At 36.4% G+C, this 16,825-nt stretch overlaps 1 protein-coding gene across 2 annotated transcripts in view; it reads right to left on the bottom strand.

Annotated features, from left to right (window-relative positions):
* Positions 1 to 16,825, bottom strand: part of WAC (WW domain containing adaptor with coiled-coil) — a 97,002-nt gene that overhangs the window by 23,055 nt on the left and 57,122 nt on the right. For both annotated transcript variants that reach the window (XM_011998339.1, XM_011998340.1), the window contains 4 exons: positions 14,244 to 14,350; positions 7,872 to 7,987; positions 6,889 to 7,001; positions 1,532 to 1,840 (listed from right to left, as the gene is read on the bottom strand). In XM_011998339.1, the coding sequence (XP_011853729.1) occupies positions 1,532 to 1,840; positions 6,889 to 7,001; positions 7,872 to 7,987; positions 14,244 to 14,350 (645 nt within the window). The remainder of the gene's footprint in view (positions 1 to 1,531; positions 1,841 to 6,888; positions 7,002 to 7,871; positions 7,988 to 14,243; positions 14,351 to 16,825) is intronic.

Raw genomic sequence — 16,825 nt, 5'->3', positions numbered from 1 at the left:
AAGAACCAAACAGAGAAAAAAAGGCTGAGATGCTGATATGTAAGAAGCAGGAAGGAACAGAAATAGGCAACTGAAGGAGGGTAGTATCACAGAAGCCAGAGGAAGAATTTCAAAAAGGAGTTTAAAAGTGTTAAATGTACAAAGGTGACATGGGATAAATACTTTCAAAGGGCCATCAGAATTCTAACTGACAAGGATTTTTAAAATAAAGTTTTCTGTGAGCAAACTGTCAAAATTATAGGAACTTAAAAAACCAAAATGTCCTCTGGAAAATATAATAACTATAGCATTAATTCAGATTTCATCTCTCAGTATTTCTCTTTGCAAATTTAATTCTGTCACAGGGTAAATCCAACATGTTATTTATAAATGTTGGTACAAACCATCTTGACCGAATTTGACATCTGGAACAAGCATTAATCTGACACATTATGTACTGTATGATATATAAAGTATATGGCTGAATAACAAGGAAAATTCAAATAACATGCATAGTACATACGCATGTATTACAAACATATAACATGTAATATACGAAAATTTCAAACAACATGTATTGATAGTTTAGATTCTGCTCAACTATAAATATTAATCTATATTAATCTAGATTTTAAGGGGGCTACAAGTTCTTTTTTAGGATTCTTTAAAATCACACTGTAGTTCAAGGAGAGGGGAAATCAGAAACAAAAGAAATTCAACTATTTGAGCCCTTTGCCAACAAATTAAATCAATGTGAATTAACGTATCAAGTCTCTCCTAAACCCACAGGACATTTAAAGGTGCATCAACACTTACTAATGGTCTGCTAATGGATTTACCTGTGACAATTTATTTACTGCGTTTTAATTTCCTTAGACTCTTAAAACATACTATGAAGTACAAGTTTCAGACTGTGAATGGTCTATGCAAATTTCATCACACTGCTTATGTTGTGTCACACCTTCCAAGTAGCTGTTCTTAAAATTTTTCTGTAACTTTTTAAACATGCTGTGATTATTGACACTGAGTTGGATAAACACAATTTGGGTTGCAATGTTTAACTTCCACTCCTCAGACTTAAGGTCCAATTCAGACATTAACACTCCTTATCTTATGGCCCACAACTTAATTTTCTAATCGCAAATTGAAACCAATAATGAAATGTTATACAGAATTAGTTTTAAAATATCTCTATTCATATTAAGTATTGAGAAAACTGAGACGATTTATAAACTGTCAAGACAATGATCACAAAAACAGAAAATTGAAGAGACAGTTATTTGACTTTAAAAAATTACTTAAACCATTATTGTTACACATTAAGCACCTGACTTAATCCAGAGGCAAGAAACAGTTCTGAGGCTGGATAATTATAAATTAAAGAAAAAAGCTAAATATTGCTAACTCTACACCTAACTCTACACAGAAACATTCTAAAAGACTTTTAAAAAAATTTATAATTCGGAGACTTATAAGCCAAAGGAAATAATGTAATATATAAGAAACTTAGAAATTATAGTTCAACGTGCAGCATCTAGTAATAATGGCATACCTTTTCTTTCTGTTTTCTGTGCAGGGACAGAAGATGTGGGTGTAGGCAGTTTTGATAAAGTAGATGCTCCATTAGCATCAAATGATTTCTTTGGCTGGTGATCAGACTGTAGCGTAAATGGACTAGAAGGAACAGTGCTTGGGGTAGCAGTTGGATGAACCACTGGTTTGATGGGGTGCTGTACTGGCGTAGAACTACTGTGAGTCTCTGCTCTTGGCAGTCTGTAGTCTCTGTCATTGTGTCTGCTTGTTTGAGACAAAATATTCTGTGGGAGCAAACTACTGGCATCACTGGAATGCTTGTCTTCCACTTTAGTTCACAGTTCGAAAAAACAGATGTTGGAATGACAGAAGGGGGAAGAAAAAAGATTACATTAGAATCCTACCTTTAACATCAGCTAAAATTCAGCAACATACTTGTACTTACATATTCTTTTATAAAACTGCAAACCCAGTTAGTGTCTGCAGTTTACCACTGGCATGTAAATATGCAATACTGGAAGAAGAGGAGTTTTTGCTCAATTATAAATATTCATCTATACTCATATTTCAAGGGGGCTACACATTTTTTAAGGATTCCTTAGAATCACACTGTAGTTCAAACAAAACATACCAAAAAAAACAACAACAACAAAAATCAACATATGGAGGTATAATACCGTCTCACAAAAATTTTTAAATTGTTTTAAAAGCAGAAAAAATAAATGCTTCATTGTTTTACACTATGGGTCATAGATTTTAATAACTGAATTATTCACAGTGGTTCGACTGCAAAGGAATATTAGGCTTTATTAGCCTGGTCTTTCTAAATACTACATTAGCTAATTAGTTGCCTCTAAAGCAGTTTATACGAAGGCTTAAATGAAATCATTTTAAGATGACTGAAGTTATGATGAACTGTGAATACAGTAAGTAAACCAATCTGTAGTATTTTTAGTAATGTTACAAATAACCAGAGAGTTAGTAATAAAATCATGATGCATAATGCTATTTGAAAATGGAAGTCCAACACCCGCAGCACAGTCAGAACAATCTACTTATCGCTAGGTGTATTAAAAACAAATCCTCTTTCAATTTAAAGCCACAAAAATACTTTAAGCTCAGAAATACTGAAAACAGTTTAAAATCTATCAACAATTTAAATAGCCACAAAAATACTTTAAGCTCAGAAATACTGAAAACAGTTTAAAATCTACCAACAATTTAAATTCTAACACCATGATTCCTCAAAACAGTACAAAAGAAGGAAAATTTCAACGATCATGTTAAAGTTCATTCGAAGTGTTCAATCTAAATTACAATATTCCCAACAATAACTAAAGAACTAAAATAACCTCCTAGGAGAGAAATAACCTCCAAGGAGAGAAATGACCTAAAATCCAAGCATGTGATGTACAATAATTTTACTAAAGTATGCCCTCTCTGTTGATTATTGCATTGTTTTTTCCAATTCACAGCTCCTCCAATTATAAAGACCAAGACAAAACAACGAAGGAGGAACATTCAAACTAGAAGTCAGTTTCAAAGTTGTCAGTACACAACCGCTACATGGTACACCACAACAAAAAGTACCGGAATACCATCCAAAAAAACAATCACATCAAAGCACAAGGTCTTCTCACAATGACTTAATATATAAAATTTAGTGTTATAAAGGATACAATATAAAAATCTACAAAAATGAACAGAATACAAACATCTGTTGTATGACAGTAATATATCAGTAAGCTATCAACTTGCATGAATATAAAATTTTAAAAATTTTATTCTACAGTTTCTACCTGCAATGAGGATACTACTAAGACAGAAACCTTTAGGGACAGACATAATAGGATAATATTATGCCCAACCCTGTATACAATTCTTATTTCCTCAACCAAGAAAACTTCCTTTCAGTTCTATACGGCTAGTCAAAATGTATCAAGCATAGGTGCTCCAATGGAAATTAAGGATGATACTTCTAACATTTTTAAGTTAAAAAGCAAAAAGGGCAGCAGCATTACAGGAACGGGGGAAGCTATAGCTGTAACAGCTTTCTATACTTACAACTCTAAATAAACACAGTTAAAGCAGTGCCTATTTGCCACCCTCCCAGAGCGCAGTGCTTTGCTTGTCCTGACTGGAGAGAGGGGAGGTATGCTACTGGCATCTAGTGAGGAGAGGCCAGTTTTGGTGTTCAATAACCTACAAAACAGGAAAGCCTTCCATAACAAACAATTACTTCACCCAAAACGTCATTAGTGCTTCTGCTGAGAAAGGTGTCTCTAAACATAGAGCCATCAACATATAAAGCACAGATTCGCAAAAATAAAAATTAGTAGCAGTTAATAGCAAATTAAAAATTTTATCCATATAATTTTCAGCATCAGGTTGTGGAGAATATTAACATTTGATAAAATATTTTATGTTTTTTGGTTTTTTTTGAGACAGTCTCACTCTGTCACCCAGGCTGTAGTGCAACAGCACGAATCTCGCCTCACTGAAATCTCTGCCTGCCTCAGCCTCCCAAGTGGCTGGGATTACAGGTGTGCACCACCATACTCAGCTAATTTTTGTATTTTTAGTACAGACGGGGTTTTGCCACATCGGCCAGGCTGGTCTCAAACTCGACCTCTGATGATCTACCCGACTCCGCCTCTCAAAGTGCTGGGATTACAGGCATGAGCCACCATGTCCATCCTTTGTTAAAATATTTTAGTGCTTTACAAACACTTAATATATTGCAAAAAAAACAAAAACAATAACGAAAACCTCATTAAAACCTACTTTATCTCTTTACATGTAAAAATCTTCCCAATCCTTCCCCCTCTGCCATCCCCTAAAGTTTTTTTTATTGGTAGTCAAGAACAAGCTTTAAGCCACACTCTACACAAATACCAATATACTCAACACAAGGGAACACTCTGCCAACATGTTTCTGATAGACTAAGTTAAACACTTGAATGGCTTATTGACTTTATTACTAAGTTGACCAATCTTTAAAAAAAGCAACACAGCTAAGGTTCTTTCTCAAACACTACCTAACTCAAAAAAACAGTGTGAAACATGACTACATTTCAACACAAGCACAGACACAATGACTCATCATTTGCCTATCTAGGAATTTAAGTGAAGGCAGTAATCAGACAAGTGGGCAGATATGAATCATAATCTTGTTTATAGTAGGGAAAGGCTGAAAAATTCCCAAGTATCCATTGACAGGGGATTATTTATTGATGAAAGTTTACCTATAACAAATGCAGAATTATAAACAGACATAAAAACATTCCTGATACATTACTGAATAACAGGTAAAAAAACAGTAATATAGAATCCCATTTTTGAAATACATACATATGTAATTTGTATACACATTTATAAGCATACAGAAAAAAGTATACATTCCAAAATGTTTCAGGGTCATGGAATTTAAACGTTTTACCTAATTATTTACAAATATGGCATACTTTTGAAATCATGAAGAAAAACAAGTTACTATTTTTATACTTATCTAATACTTTTTTTTTTTTTGTAGACTCAGAGGCTTGCTCTGTCACCCAAGCTGGAGTACAGTGGTGAAATCTCAGCTCACAGCAACCTCCGCCTCCTGGGTTCAATCGATTCTCCTGACTCAGCCTCCTGAGTGGCTGGGATTACAGGGCGCACCACCACACCCAGCTAATTTTTGTATTTTAGTAGAGACGGGGTTTCACCATGTTGGCCAGGATGGGCTCGATCTCTTGACTTCGTGATGCGCCTGCCTCGGCCTCCCAAAGTGCTGGGATTACAGGCGTGAGCCACCGCGCCCAGCCATCTGTCACTCATTTTCTATGCATCCCCTACCCTGCAATATGTTCAAAAAACCCACAAGCTGGGTGTAACTTGTTTATGTCTAGAGGAAAACCTCTCTCTCATTTTTAATTGACAAAAGTCAGTTAATTAAAGATATAAAAAGAAATGGGACTAGAATCTAATTCTTCCACCTCAAAATTCAATGTTCAAAATTCAATGTTCTTCAATATGCCAACTTCAGTACTTTATATCACTTAAAAAATTATATACGATTTCACTGATTTAAAAATTTATTATTTCACACTTAATCCTGCAGATCTGTTACTGTTTCATCTTAAAGATTGTCTCCCATCAAAAACTCAATAATCCCTCTGAGACCAAACACACCCCCAACTTTTTGGTTTGAGTTACAGGAACAGAACTGAAACACTGAAGTTTAAGAATTCCCAGAAAACATCACCTTGAAATTCCTCCCAAAATTGCAAAACGAATCCTAGAAGTCTACGTGACAGTTAAATATTTTTAATTTTTTTTTTTTTTTTTTTTGAGACATAGTCTGACTCTGTTGCCAGGCTAGAGTGCAGTGGCAAGATCATAGCTCTCTGAAGACCCAAACTCCAAGGCTCAAGTCATCTTCTTGCCTCAGCCTCCCAAGTGGCTGGGACTACAGCTGAGTGGTTAATTTTTAATTCTGTGGACACTGGGTCTTGCTATGTTGCACGGGCCAGTCTCAAACTCTTGGCCTCAAGCCATCCTCCTGCCTCGGCCTCCCAAAGGGCTGGGATTGCACCAGGCATGAGCCACAGCACCGGGAGTAAATTCGATTCAAGGTAAGGGAAGCCAGTGGAAATAGAGTACCTTTAATAAAGCTTCAAATTTGGAGAATGAATTACAAAACAAATGTATGGGATACAAAATTGTCCCACTAGCACAAAATCTGGCCTCAGAAGAACAATGAAGTATGCCCACAGTTTGATTTATAGATGAAGACCACCTTAGAACAAAAAGGCTTAAGTTTTCTATTAGACATTTTTAAATTGTGTGCAAATTCAAACTAGAGATGTTACACAGATCTATGATCATGGTGAAATTTGTTTCTAAATACAAGGATAAACAAGTTACTCACTAGTAACATAAACAAACAAACAAAAAACAGTAGCTACTCTGATGTCACTTGTGTGTGGCTACGATTCAATTATTAGACTAAAACCTGATGAGATCTGTGTCCAGTTTAATAGGATACAACTTAAGGGCAGGCAGGTAGGGTGGGAGAGGAAGCTCCTGTTTGGGGGGGATCAGGGGAAACCAATCTAAAACAAAATTCTACTGTTTGCAATTCAGCTCCATTATAGCCACAATGCGCAGCAGGAAACACATACGTATGCTACTCTACCATGTATCTTTTCAAAACCTTTTCGGGGACCAAAACGGTGGCGGGTAGGGGATAATAAATCCAACGTAAAAGAATCTCTACATGTTTCTATTTATTTTAATTTACATATGTAGATGGCGATGGACACAGATTTGAAAAATAAATAATACGAATAAATCAAACATACATTTCAAAGAAAAAAAATTAATACTTACTTCCACTGGCAAACCCACTAGTGGCTGTTGCTTGCATCACCTCTCTTCTGTAATCTCTATCTTTTGGGAAGCTGTTGACTGCCATCTTGTTTGCTTCTTTTTGTCTCTGTTCTCTAAAAATAAAAAAAATAAGATAAACACATAAAAATTACATCGAGGGCATGAGTCTCCATAATAAACAGCTCTGGCCAAATGCCTAACAAATGGTTATATAAAAAACAAAAGCAGTGAACATGGTCATAATTTAACTGGTGTGGGAGATGGAACGTGGCAAACAGAAACACTAATGTTTCTCACTAATGGCAAAACTATACCAATTAATTATACCACTAGCGCCATAACCAAAGCTCATCAATTTTAATTTTACATGTGAAAGAAACATTATGGTCTTATTAAGCTACTAATATTTCCATCAAAATTAAAGATGCATAAATGTAGGTAAGTATTTTATTAATTATACTGACTATTCAAAAGGCCTTTGTGGACAGCTGCCTAGCTGTCCTAAAATTTTTCTCTTTTTTTGGAGATAGTATCTTGCTCTATTGCTCAGGTTGGAGTGCAGTGGCACCATCATGGCTCACTGCAGCTGTGGCCTCCTAGGCTGAAGCCATTCTCCCACCTCAGCCTCCTCAGTAGCTGGAACTACAAGTGCATGCTACCACTCACAGCTAACTTTTTGTAGAGACAGGGTCTCACTATGTTGCCAGGGCTGGCCTCAAACTCCTGGGCTCAATCAATCCTCCAGTCTTGGCCTCCCAAAGTGCTGGGATTACTGGCACGAGCCACTGCACCTGGCCAGGTTTTTGTTTTTAAAAGTAAAGACAAATTATGGAAAAAATGATGGGGCAACCAACCACTGCAACTAAAAAGTGTAGATGGGTAGCACCATAAAAAAGCTAAATTAGAATGTTTAATGCTGTAAGATGTTAACCTGTAGAACCAAGCTAGAGAAATAACGTTTAATTAGATTAAAAGCTAATTACCTTTCAAGCCACTCTTTTGGTTTTTCCCATTGTGAAACTTCTGTTCGACAATTGTAGTAGTACTTTTTCCCAGAAGAGCTAATATGCTCAGACCAGTCATCTGCAGAATCATAAGGCTTAAAAATATATTTTTTACAATTAGAAAATGTTAATACTATGTAATCACATGAAATATCAAGAACATCAAAGCACACATACAGGAAAACACTTATGAGATAAAGGTACTCTGAACTAGAATGCAATTATCTGCATAAGTATTTATAAGACCTTAGTTTATGAAAGGCTTCAAAGAATAGAACTTCATAAAATACCAAAATTAAGTAGCATAAAAATTAGATTGTTAGACAAAGAAAACTGTGAAATTAACATCACCTTGATTTTAGAAAGCATGACAAAATCCCCCACAATTTTAACTGTTGAAATCCAGTAACATGGGGGTGAGGAATGCACTCTAGACTAGATGATGGCGTGAGATCGTCAGTTCTAAATTCTAAGGCACAATAGTAATTACATATGGTATAAAAGAGAACAATCTTGCCTGTATTAACTGTTACTCAGTGACAAAAGGAACCAAAATATGTAAACATAAACAGAAAGCTAATTAAAAGCTATAAATTTGTTTCATCTTCAAAATCGACAAGATGGATCAAGTACACATAACTAAAGTCTTGTTCTCATGTAATATACAGGATTAGCAGTATCACTCATATTCCCATAACTAAAAATGGTCTTTCAAACATTCTCAGATACAGTCTCTTCCAGGTATTTTTACAGGCAATGTAACATCATAATGAAATTAGAAAGATCAGAAAGGCCCAGTTTCCATGAAAAGAATCTCACAAAGATTAGTTAAGTTTCTGATTGGCCCCAGGAAATCTGGTAGAATCTCAAGTACCTTGGTTGAATTCCTTAATTAGTTTCTCAAAGGAGCTTACTGAAACAACATTGATTATATTTTGTCAAACAGCTAGAAAAGAGGATTTTGAGTGTTCCCAACACAAATGTTGGAGATGACAGACACACAAATTACTGATTTGAACATTATTAAATATACTGAATGTATCGAAACATCACCATATATCCCATAAATATGTACAACTGTCAATTTAGAAAAATAAAAAAAAATTTAAAAATATTAAACCACTTGAAAAAAGTAAAATGAAATAATGTACTATACTATCATAGCCTATCCTTCTAGGTTCACTGTATTGTGATACAATTTTCAAGCCTGAGGAAACAAAGTCTTATTCACTGCCTTACCCTTGGCCCAGCTTTAATTTCAACAACTAGGAAACAAGCTGAGACAACATATAGACTTAAGAGCTGTCTATAGCTCACAAAAATAGTGATTTATCAAAGGACAAAAGACTCTGGTTTCCAAAGGCCTATTATTTCCACTAAATTAACACCAAATTCTGGAAATTCCCCTAATAATTCTCAAGGCAGTTGGAAAAAGATCACAGACTCTGTCATATATTTATATGCTCACGTTTACATCTCAAAATAATGAGGGTGGCAAAGCAGCCCTGTATCCCCACACCTCAAAAAGCAGTGGAGAGTTAATTCTCAATCCCACTAGCTTCCAGAAGCCTACAATCAAGCTTTAGGAACCCAATCACAAAGGGTCAAATTCAGAAAGTTCTTCTCTAGCACCCCCTCCTCCCTATACATAAATTATTATGCAACTGATCCCTTCTACGGATGTTATCTGGAAGATTTGGTTTGCTTGCCAAGTGGTTATGTGGAATTACTGGATTGAAGAGGTACAATGAGATTTGAGACTAGTGGACAGAGGACACCAGAGGTCAGCATGGTCTAGGCCAGTGCTCTTCCAAGTGATGGTTTGCCAACTTATCCTGGAGGAAATAAGGAGTTTGCATTTGAATATATAAACATACTGTTTCTTTCACAGAAGTTGTGCTTTAAGAAAAAAAAAAAAAAGTCAGCTGAACTAAACATCGTATTTAAGTGATTAACATTCTGGCACAACCTCCAGGACAGAAAGTTCACAATCAGAGCACTGGTCTACCACGCTACATTGATTTTGCCTATCAAATTGTAGATTAGTTCAAGCTGATGTCTTACACTTAACAAAATTCCAGGGTAAAGCATACAATCACATATCAACAACTTTATTTTCTCCACCCCACTGCCATCCTCAAGGGGTTAAGGAAAAAGAAACCCTTCAAATTATGGGATAACTTTTACAATGCTGATGTGCAACAGCAGGTGTCAAATTTCTTAACTTTACAAAAAGAATATCTAACATTGAGAACTTAAACAAAAGGCCTGCAAACATTTAAAGTTTTCTAGATTTGGCCTGGGATGGTTGCCAACATACGCTCTAAAGCAGCTCTCCAAGTGTTATCCAGGAAACCTTGGGGAACCCCAAGACCCTTTCACAAGACCAAAACTATTTTCATAATAATACTAACATGATTTTTTTCTTCCTCGTTTTATCACAAGCATACAGTGAAGTTTACCCAGAGGCTCAACAAAACACTGGATGTATCACAACAGATTGAATGAAGCAGCAGATAGGAAGTTATGAAATTCTAAGTGTCTTTTTCTATTAAGTCAAATATTACCAAGATGTTCAGTATCTGTTTTTTTAAAAATTACTTTTCATAAAGATGTTACATATGTTACTATATAATGGGTTTACAATTGATATTTTAAATGAAATATTAAAATTTCACAGTTTCAATGTTTAATATGGTAGATATTGATGAGACTCAAACTTTTTCTTTCTGTTTTTCCCCAAGATGAGGTCTTGCTATACTCTGCCCAGGCTGGTTTTTAATTCCCGGGCTCAAGCGATCTTCCCTCCTCAGTCTCCCGAGTAGCCAGGACTACAAGTGACAAGCACCTCTCCTGGCTCAAGACTCAAAAGCTTCAAAGTATGCAGATGATACTTAGTTGATAACAAAAGGAGCTGGAATAGGAATGCAAACTCATACAGGATTGAACTTAAGCACATCTCGGCAAATTAAAATTGGCATAGAGTATTTAGAAGGGAAAATCTCAATTACAGTGTTTTTAAATAAAAATAAGCAATATTTTTTCAGCAATTCAGAGCCCCCTTTGAAAAAATCAAATATGCACGACTAATTTGGTCTACAAGTCATACCATGATTTTTTATTTTACCTTTTTTTTTTTTTGAGACAGGGTCTTGCTGTCGGCCAGGCTGGAAGTGCAGTGGTGCAATCATAGCTCACTGCAGCAGCCTCAACCTTCTGAGCTCAAGCAATGCTTTGCTTCAGCCTTCCAAGTAGTTGGGACCACAGGAACACACCACCACACTTAGCTAATTTTTTTTTTTTTTTTAAGAGACAGGAGCTTCCCATGTTGCCCAGGCTGGTTTTAAACTCCAAGCCTCCAGTGACGCTCCTGCCTTGGCATTCCAAAGTGCTGGGATTACAGTTGTGAGCCACTGCAACAACATTCCCATAATTTTTATTGTGAAGGAGGCATTCACCAATCTTTTCCTGATCTTTACCAGAAGTCAGGCTCTGTGGTAAACACTCCACAATAAATGTTTGTCATAGGACTTAGCAGGAAGTACATTAAATGTCAACGCCTTAATCTGATACTGAAAATAAAAGATAATTTCAACTGGGCTTTTAATAGTTAACTTGATTAAAAAAAAAAATCACCCACATACCCAAGTATCTGTGCAGATAACTCTAAAGCCAACTTTTCAAGTAAGATTAAATTTACAGTTTGTAAGGGCTGTTTGTGTCATTTCCACTAGGTACATTATAATACAAAAGACCACTACTTATAAGTTAATTATGTACCTACAGGTGAAATCAACAGAAACCAAAACCCGGATTCCAGAAACACAAAACATATCTGTTCTAGTAATGGTCTTCAACTTTCACTCACATAATTAAGTTCCCTGACACCCTTATGATTTGAATCATTCAAGCTTCTCTGATGCCCACTATTTATTCTTTCTGATTTCACTGGGTTAAACCCACTGCTCTAAAATTCAAATAATCAAAATCTGTCTTCCCTGAATGAGGTGTTTGTTTTGTTTGCATTTGTGTTTTACGAAAAAAACAATGCCCACAAGGGCTGCTGCAGTAAGAGTAGACAAATAGCAAACCTAAACTGTCAATGACAAGTGGAATTTCAGGTGTTACTTTGTAAATTAATAGAATGTTTTCCAGGAAAACAGGCAGATTCATTCTAAAATCCTGAATATACATCTCACTGAAAATGATTTGCTCCCCTTTCTCCCCACTCGGCCTAATCCTCCCTTCCCTACTTGAAGAAAAAAAAAAAAGGAAAAAGGAAATGCCTCATCACAAATAGTTTCACGATAGTATACATGAAGTACTTAGCAAGACTGTTTTCTCAGTCTCAATCCCACCCCCTAGGATAGTCCGCTCTGTGATGCTAGGGCTGGGACAGTGCAAATTACTCTCTATTTAGCCAGGTGGCTTCCTTCCTGTTAGAAGCATTAATTAGATGAATGAAAGGTAGGAGAAAGGATCAGCCACAGTTGTTACCAGCACTGGACTACCATCCCACCACTAGAACTAGCTTCACCATACCCTCAGAGGTATTACCACGAGCTCTGTGGGGCTCCTCCTCTAGACTATTAGGTTCTAAAACCCCAAATTCATCCTGTTGTTCCATAGCCCTGAGTGGTGATTACTGTATGTGTTACCTCAGGGTTCCTCCTTTTTTTTCAGTATCTGCTTAACCAATCCCATATATTCAATTCTGTGTTACAACAACATGATTTTCCTTTCTTTTTTGAGACAGAGTTTTGTTCTGTCGCCCAGGCTGGAATGCAATGGCGTGATCTTGGCTCACTGCAACCTCCACCTCCCAGGTTCAAGTAATTCTCCTGCCTCAGCCTCCCAAGTAGCTGGGATTCCAGGTGCTTGCCACCACACCAGGATAATTGTTGTAATTATAGTAGAGACGGGGTTTCACCAGGTTGGCCAGGCTAGTCTTGAACTGCTGATCTCAAGTGATCCACCCGCCTTGGCCTCCCAAGTGCTGGGATTACAGGAGTGAGCCACCGTGCCTGGCCACTAGTGAAGTGCCTGGCCAACAGTATAATTTTCTAAATGAACACTAATACTATCTATTTTTATCCAAATATTATCCTAATGTCTCAATTTTCTATGGAAATGTACTATTCACACTGCTTCAAAAAGAAACAAAAAATCTGAAGGTTTTTCAACGTCAATTAAGACACGATGATCACTCAAATACTCAAAGCAAAATCTGTTGGACTCAACCTACACCTCTGACGGCCTTCTCATTGTTTGTTCTTTCCCTATCATGTATTTTCCACAGTTATCGGAGATAATTTTTTAAATTGCAAATATGATCTTATTTTACTGATAATATCCTTCAATACCTCTCCACTGCCTTATACATGTCTAATTAATATTCCTTGGCATGACATAGAACTTCTCATGATATGCCTCCCACTTACCTCTGTAAATTTAGCTCCTGCCATTTTCCCACACCGTCAAAATCCCAGCAGTTCTCTAAATGTGCTACACTATTTTACACTTCTACATCGTTAGGAGCTCTATTCCTTTGTATGCTATGAATTCCAGAGCTCGTTTACTGCTTAAGTTATAGTCAGACTGTTGGGAAGCATTAGTTATAGTTTACTATCTTCCTCACCCAAGCTGGGAGTCCTGTGTTGAGTGCCACCCCAAAGCAATTTTAACAGGCACTGTTGTTTACTTTTCTGTCTACCGCAGGTCCCAAATTTCCTTTAAGACGGGCCACATTCTATAATATATTCAGCTTAGCATATGCCTGGTGAATTAAAACCTTATTCTACGGTGAATTAAAAATTTCATTGAAACCTATGACTTAAAAAATTCAAAATAAGTTAATGTCATTAACCTAAACTTCTGAAAATATTTAAAATCCCTCATTGGGTTTCACGCCCTTGTGGACAGGTAACTGTATATCCCTAGTGTCTGGGAGAGTGTGTAAGACACAGTAGATAATAAATATATCCTATAAGGAGTTTACACACTATGGAAAGAAAGCTTAAGTTAGACCACTTTATAAGAAGTTTCAGCCTGAAGTTATTTTTATCTCAGATATCACAATGGAAAAACATTGCTTTGTACAGGAATCCTAATTAAGTAATACCAAAGATACTAGCTTCTCACAACGCTCAGTTCCATTAAAAAGACTGGCTCATTGGTTTAAAATAGGATAATGATATCAAGTAAACACATTAAGACTGTGATTCAAACTTTTTTTTTAAAGACATTAGATTTTACAAGACTTCCCATGGGTTTTGTTTTGTTTTTTGTTTCTGTTTTTTTTTTTGCAATAAATTCCAAAGAAAAAATATTGGACATGTTTATAATACTTACTGCATCTGAAGTTTTGCTTGGGTTATTGCTTGGATTAGAAGAATGTGAATTTGAACTATGAAGAGCACTGTGGTTGTGTGAATTTTCTTGTGGAGAGTAACTGGTCCCTTAAGAAAATAAAGAATACAGTGAATTACAAGTAAACTGTATTTAATGTTTAATCTAAATTTAATGTTTAATCTAATCTTTAATGTTTTCTATCATACATTATTGTATATCTCTAAATGAACATCTTACATAAGCATTAGGAATATATACATAGTCATACTTTTTATAGTATATAAAGTATCTGTGAACCTACTAAAGAAGTGGCTTTATATGCCCTGGAACAACAGCATATAACAAAACCTTTTTGAGAGAAACAAAACCTTATCTTTATCATTTGTAGCAACTTCTGGGTTTTCTTGAAGTTTTATTGGAGAAAAATAGAAGTACAACGTGCACAGAAAAAAGGCACAAGAATTCAAATGATACAGAACTAAAAGTCACTGTTATCAGTATGTTTTTGCAACTGTATTTCAATTTCTTAATAGTTTCCCCTATTTGCCTTTTAATAGCTTTGCCAATTTTTCAAATAAAACAGCATCAACTTTTTTCAAGAAGTTAAAGAGTCTTAGGGAAGGTGCTCACTTATAAGATGATAAAGATGATCAAGAGTCTTTTCCTAACAGGTCCAACTCTATCTAAAAATTGCTTAAGAGTAACTCAGGTTGTATGAAAATCTGTATATGCCAGTGACCAGAGAAAAAAGTTTCTCTTGCTTTAAGAAAAACCAGGGTGTAAAAATCCAGACTTGCAAAAACACTTTGACGAATGATACAAAAAGGTTCACCACAGAAGTCTAATGTTAGTATTTCAATTTCATTCCACATAATTCTAGATTTTTCAGCAACAAAGTAACATAATCGAACTGGTATTTTTTTTTAATAAGTGATCTGGGAGTGGCATGGAGGCTACACTATTATGAACAAAAACGAAAAGTGCAGAGAGCAATTTAAATGCTCCAGTGGTCCAGGAATTATTAGTGAGAACCAGGGTGGATAAATGTAGAAATGAGTTAGGAATATTATTTCAATCAATAGAAACAACTAAATGGTAAGAGCAAAGGTGAACTCAGATAGATGATGACTATAAGGTTTTAGATATCCAAGTGAAAATGGTCCGCAGATTAATATAGAACTAGGAATTCAGAAGAAAAGGTTTAAGTAGATGTGGATTTGGAAGTGTTTTCTGTTACAGGTCAAAGGTAGGAGAGGGACTAACTGCTTTGTGTGTAAGCAGCAAGCACTAAAAGTTCATGGATGAAGTAAGAGTATGGAAGGAAAAAAGGCAATGGCCAAGATTTACCCTCAGATAAGGGTCTGCTTACAATGGAAACTACAAGCAGATTCAAAGACCCAAGAAAGCTAGTTATGTCACAAACTATCAAAGAGAATTACCTAACTACAATGGTTACTTAAGAACAACGTAGGTGGTATGACAGAGGACATTTCCTAAGAAGCCTGATGCTTGAGACGCCTGATGGGTTCTTCTACTTATTTTGATTTATCTTGCTGTACAGTATTATATTTATATAGAGAGAACACCCTAAAACCCCCTTGTAATAACACGAAGCAAGAAATAAATCCTCAATAAAAGCTCTAAGAATGAACACAATCAAGCAGAAATCAGTCAAAAATAAGGTGAACACTTTGGGAGGCCGAGGTGGGTGGATTACCTGAGGTCCAGGAATTTCGAGACCAGCCTGACCAAGATGGTAAAACCCCATCTCTACTAAAAATACACAAGTTAGCTGGACGTGGTGGTTATGTGCCTGCAGTCCCAGCTACTCGGCAGGCTGAGGCAGGAGAATCACTTGAACCTGGGGAGTAGGTTGCAGTGAGCTGAGATCGTGCCACTGCACTCCAGCCTGGGCAACAGAGCAAGACTCTGTCTCAAAAAAAAAAAAAAAAAAGAAAAAAAAAAAAAAAAAAAAAGAAAAAAAAAAAAAAAAAAAAAGGGGGGGGGGGGGGGAAGACTTCAGAGACTGCTATCTTTACAAAGGCTTTCTGGCACAGCTGGCCCTTGACAGACATGTGGGAATCTAAATTTCCGGAGGGATCCCACAACCGTAACTGATAAAGAGGTGAAAGAGGTGCTCACTGAGGCCAAGCACAGTGGCTTGCACCTGTAGTCTCAGACTAGGCAGAGGCAGGGGAATCCCGAGTCCAGGAATTCAAGACCAGCCTGGGTGACATAACGAGAACCTGTCTTCACAGGAAAAAAAAAAAAAAGAATTGTTCATTGTACCTAAGCTGTTTGGGTATACAGTATGTTTTGCACTGAACAGCTGCTTTCCTACTGGAGTCTGAAATTTTGGTACATGCAAGGCGAAGAGTACATATATAACTCACCAAATCCAGTAAAAGCGGTGCACACTAAATCTCTAGTGAGCGTCCCTGGTAGACAACATTCCACAAGTGTGTCAATTTGTTGCTGGAGGAATTAAGTGCATCCTGTATCACTCTCTTAGGCAAGAATTCTTGGAAGCTTACACCTGGATTCCTTCAGATTTTGCCCCGTGTGCTTTTTCTCTTTGCACC

This window comes from Mandrillus leucophaeus, unplaced genomic scaffold (genome assembly GCF_000951045.1).
Source record: "Mandrillus leucophaeus isolate KB7577 unplaced genomic scaffold, Mleu.le_1.0 Scaffold569, whole genome shotgun sequence".
NCBI classification, from domain to species: domain Eukaryota; kingdom Metazoa; phylum Chordata; class Mammalia; order Primates; family Cercopithecidae; genus Mandrillus; species Mandrillus leucophaeus.
This window is presented reverse-complemented; position numbering and strand designations above follow the sequence as displayed.